Source organism: Diplotaxodon limnothrissa, linkage group LG18 (genome assembly GCF_057381915.1).
Source record: "Diplotaxodon limnothrissa isolate DT_005_m linkage group LG18, D_limnothrissa_male_GT1.1, whole genome shotgun sequence".
Lineage (NCBI taxonomy): Eukaryota > Metazoa > Chordata > Actinopteri > Cichliformes > Cichlidae > Diplotaxodon > Diplotaxodon limnothrissa.
Window position 1 is genome coordinate 28,184,568 of NC_140613.1, and position 4,348 is coordinate 28,188,915.

The 4,348-nt window shown below is 39.2% G+C and overlaps 1 protein-coding gene across 1 annotated transcript; it reads right to left on the minus strand.

Annotated features, from left to right (window-relative positions):
* Positions 1-1,014: 1,014 nt before the first annotated feature.
* On the minus strand, positions 1,015-2,679 carry LOC146613907 (uncharacterized). Its single transcript, XM_085378740.1, has 6 exons — positions 2,644-2,679; positions 2,455-2,526; positions 2,255-2,373; positions 2,108-2,168; positions 1,885-1,979; positions 1,015-1,801 (listed from the first exon to the last, which is right to left on the minus strand). Exons 1-6 carry the CDS (start codon positions 2,677-2,679, stop codon positions 1,015-1,017), a joined length of 1,170 nt encoding a protein of 389 aa, XP_085234866.1.
* Between the last annotated feature and the right edge of the window lie 1,669 nt (positions 2,680-4,348).

Here is a 4,348-nt window from a genome sequence, read left to right on the forward strand (position 1 = left end):
TGTGACTGGGTCAGAGCTTGGTGTAAACAGCATGAAAGCATGGATCCATCCTGCCTTCCAGCAACAGTTCAAGCTGCTGGTGTTAAAATCGCGCCCCTTAGTAACACCTGAGCATTGTTGAAATCCCGCAGCCTAACTGTGTATGGAACATTGTCCATGCCCATCCCTTTATGATTGCAATATGGTAATAAAGGGCGTCAAGGGTGGAGAGCTATAAATACAGCTCTTGCCCTTCATGCTTGACGGTGGGAACAAACACTCCGATGGTGCTTGGAATTCTATATCATCGATTAAAAAACTAAGATAGTCAAATTGATGATTTGAGAAAGTGTCCTTGTTCAAATGACACATTGTTCTGAACCTAAAGTTCTATGCAAATGTAACATTTCTGTAAAAACTGGCACCTCCATAGAGCGGCTCTTAAAATAATTTATCTGAAAATCAAATCTTTTGGAAAGCTACGAGAACGTGTGTCTTTTCCCGATACCAACTTCTGCATAGTTCTCCTTGCTTTCATATTTTCAAATATTTGCAATTACCCAACCAGGTACTCCGTTTTCCCTATTTGAAGATTTTGATTTTACAGATTTTTGAAATAATGCACTCACTGAAATATATTGTGACTCCATAACAGGCATCTGTTTCACGCATTCTGTTCAATGACTAACCATTAATGAATGAAACTTTATAAGTTATAAAACATGAATCTTTAGCTAAAATGGCAGTTTTTGTAATGAATCCCTTAATGCTGACAGTTTTATGTCTGACCAGTACAGCTCTGTTCCTAAACAGACTGCTGAGGATCAGCTTTGCAGAGTGTAGCTGCTCCCCTACTCACTTGAACACTGCGGTCCTGTTGTGAGCTGATTTTTTTCTTGATCCTAACAAAACAAAGAATTTCCAGAGTAGCAGACATGAAGCAACGTGAAACTTTATTGAAAACTCTTTGTTCTTGTTTGCTTTTTGATACAGAGAAAAAATAAAGAGAAGGGGTGATAGGAGTCTTAAAGACAATCAGTCAGTTGCTGGGAGACTGACGCAGAAACAGAAACAGCACAGAGCTTTGAAGAGTTTTTGGAGGAAACCTTTTTCTTTCTTCTTGGTTTTAAGGTCTTCACAGCTCTCTGCAGTATTGGTAACTGGTATAAGTGGTTCACACATGGATGATGTTTCTGAAGGGTGTTCCTCACTGGCTTGAACCTCAGACAAAAATGGAGATTCAGCAGAGGCTGATAGAGAACCTGGTGTTACCATGTCATCGTTAATTTCTGGACTTGTTGATTCTTCCTCAGTTCCAGTAATGTTTAAGTCGTACTGATCTCTTGTTGGGCATTGAGCAGCTTGTGTGTGATGAACTGGCTCGTTGGGGATCTGGGGCTGCAAGATCTTACAAATGTGGTTTGTTGCTACACCAGCGATTGTAGTGAGCAGGGTAGTGTGGTTTGCAGTGTTGCTGAGCACAGTGTCGTCTGGGTGTTTCTCTCTAATTTCTGCCAAGATGGTTTGGACCATGTCATCTTGCATGGAGCGAGAGAAGATGGCCTTGCTTTCCTTTGCTCTGGGAGTGTTGGAGAGTTGATCCAGAGTGGCTTTCGTAACACAGGTGGAGAGCTCGCTCAGACTCTGAGATGCCAGGTTCAAAAGGGGGTAAGGAGGATGCTCCCAGAAGCCTTGCAGGACTCTGGGAACTACCTCTATCCCTACTTCTTGGGGGCTTAGCAGTCTGGAGGTCTGTGTTTCCTGCAGCTTCTCTTTAAGGATCTCAAGGTATTTGTTGAACATGCTGAGGAGTTTAGGCGTTCTGTAGATTAAAGTTATAAGTATTCAGATATATTGAGACACTGTAGCTGAATTTTACATAACTGTATGTCAAATGGGACTCACTGAAATTTGGGAGGTATGGCCTCTGGATATTTGAGGAGCAGCCGAGCCTGTAGCTCAATGTCCTTCATTTTATTAATAATGTTCACTGCCCACACCTGAAACAAATCAAATCAAAACAAAACAAAAGAAGAAAAACACATATAAAGTGCATTTCTGTTGTTAATGAAAATTCTTTTTAAAAATCTACAAATTACTATAAGGTCCATCAGTTTTCTTGTCTTACCAGTTTCAGAAGACCTTTGGTTTCATTTTCTTCCAATTTCTCAATGTCAAACTCCCAAAGTCTTAAAATGGACACAAAGCAGGTTTTATCTCAGCATCATCACAAACAGACGTTCATCTATGGTCTGTTGGTGTCACAGTAACTCACCGCTCTCTCAGTGTTTTTTTGTTCTCCTCCATTAAAAGGTTGATCATATCTTCAGCAGTTATATGAGGTGGTATCTGATTTTCCTGCTGAAGTCCAAGGAATGCCATCATCACTGCAATCTAAAAATAAAGAGACATTTAATCATGAGCACTAAAAAAAAATCAAAATTTACCAGATATTTTACGCCAGTTGGTTCTTACCTGAGTCTTGTAGCTTTGAGGGTGCCAGCAGGTCTTTAAAGCTGTGTTGTACTCAGGTGTGTCAAACAACACCTGTCAAAGAAACAAGAAGTTACTCATTATTAGTTAACTTGATTCATTGTATTTTTTAAAAATACACCAAATTCTTCATACTGTTCAAATGCAGTAAAATTAAAGACTCTCACATACCCCAGTAGGTTTGTAGACTCCAATACTTTCCTCCATTAAAATGTTGTTGCTGAGTATAGCAAAAATGGTCAAATACAATGTGAGCACTTAGCTAAAAGGTCAAGATGAAAATGGTTGTTTCTCCTGCACAAATGAAGTTTGTTATGATTGAAGCAGAATTCTAGAACTGTCTTACACATCGCAGCAGGTCACTATGGTGACACCATGCAACTTTCATGTTGTTAAGTACTATCATATTTGTGTTTATTTTACTACACTTTGTTTTCTGAATAAATAAAGTGTAGGCTATAGCTATCCTTAAGTTGCTGCAGTGAAAAGATGCATGCAAGTCGTCATTCAGAAAAAAGGGAAGGAAAAACAACCTGAACCATCATGTTAATTCATATTATTTGCCTGCTTATCTCCATTTTCTCATTGTAGATGTCAACTTATAAGGTTTCTTTAAAGCACTGGGTTATGAGTTGTGGAGAGGAATGATGCATGCATTTGAAGCGTGACAGCACCGGCCCTTAAACAGCCAAGAGGGAGAGATCTTTGTGTGTTCTGTAGTGGGATTGTCACGATACTAAAATATGAATTACCAGGTAAATTATACCATTTTTGATACCACTGGAAAACGTTTTACCCCATCCCACAAGAACAAAAGTTATGGTGAAGAAGTCATATTTAAAACAAGTTGTTAATTTTCAACGAATGTTCGAAGATTTAATAAAATAAGAATTTAAGATCAGTTAAGTTTAGATGGTCTTGATGCATTCTCAATCATCCAGGTAAATAAATCTCCAAAAGTTGATTCTGTTCATCTGGACGTAGCGTTTTGTGAGAGAAACATTTAGATGGTTTATACATTTTACATATTATTTAGACAATTTCATTAATGACCATTAGTTATAGTGATATAAAGACATCACTATAGATGACATTTTAATAAATTACTGTGAAAGGAGAAAAGTTAAAGTTCATTTTCCACATTCCACATCTGCCTGCAGCCTGTTTTTTATCCACGACTCACACGGCTCCGCCTCAGTCTCCAGCTCTTCTAATTCTTCTAGGCAGGTCTGATTCTGCTCTGGATTTCACTTTTTATTTGCTTGTATTACGTCTTCACACTCTGGGCTCTCAGTTTCCGCGGCTGCTCTGCACAACCACAAACCTGCTCGGTTCTTCACCCGTACTTAATCTGCTCTGCGGCATCTCAATATCTCACAAGCATCCCGCAGTCCGGCAGCTGCTATGTTAGTGACAGGTTGATAATGTGCCTATTGGTTAATTCCTAATAGTTAAAGGTCTACTATTAGCGTGTGCGACAGCCAGATTAACATTCTTGATAATTGTTTAATGCTTGAATGTTGTTGAGACGGGAGCTTTACTGACACCTGAAATTCCTACTAAAGTGCTGTTTAGTGTTATTGTCACAGTCCTGGGTCAGTTGACCCAGTGTTTTGAGATTTTGGGGGCTTTCCAGTTTTTCTTTATGTATTATGAGATATTTGGGATGTGTAATGTTTGTATTATTTCTTCTACTCATCCCATTTATGTGTTTAGTCTTGTTCTCTCTCTCGCAAATTGCTCTAGAGCTCAGCTCTCCCCTAGTGTTCGATCCTCGTGTCTGTTGCTCTTTTGTCTGTCAAGTTTGTGTATCACATCCTGGTTTCAGTATTCTGTCACCTCCTGTTTTATTGTGACAGTCCCCCATCTCGTGTGC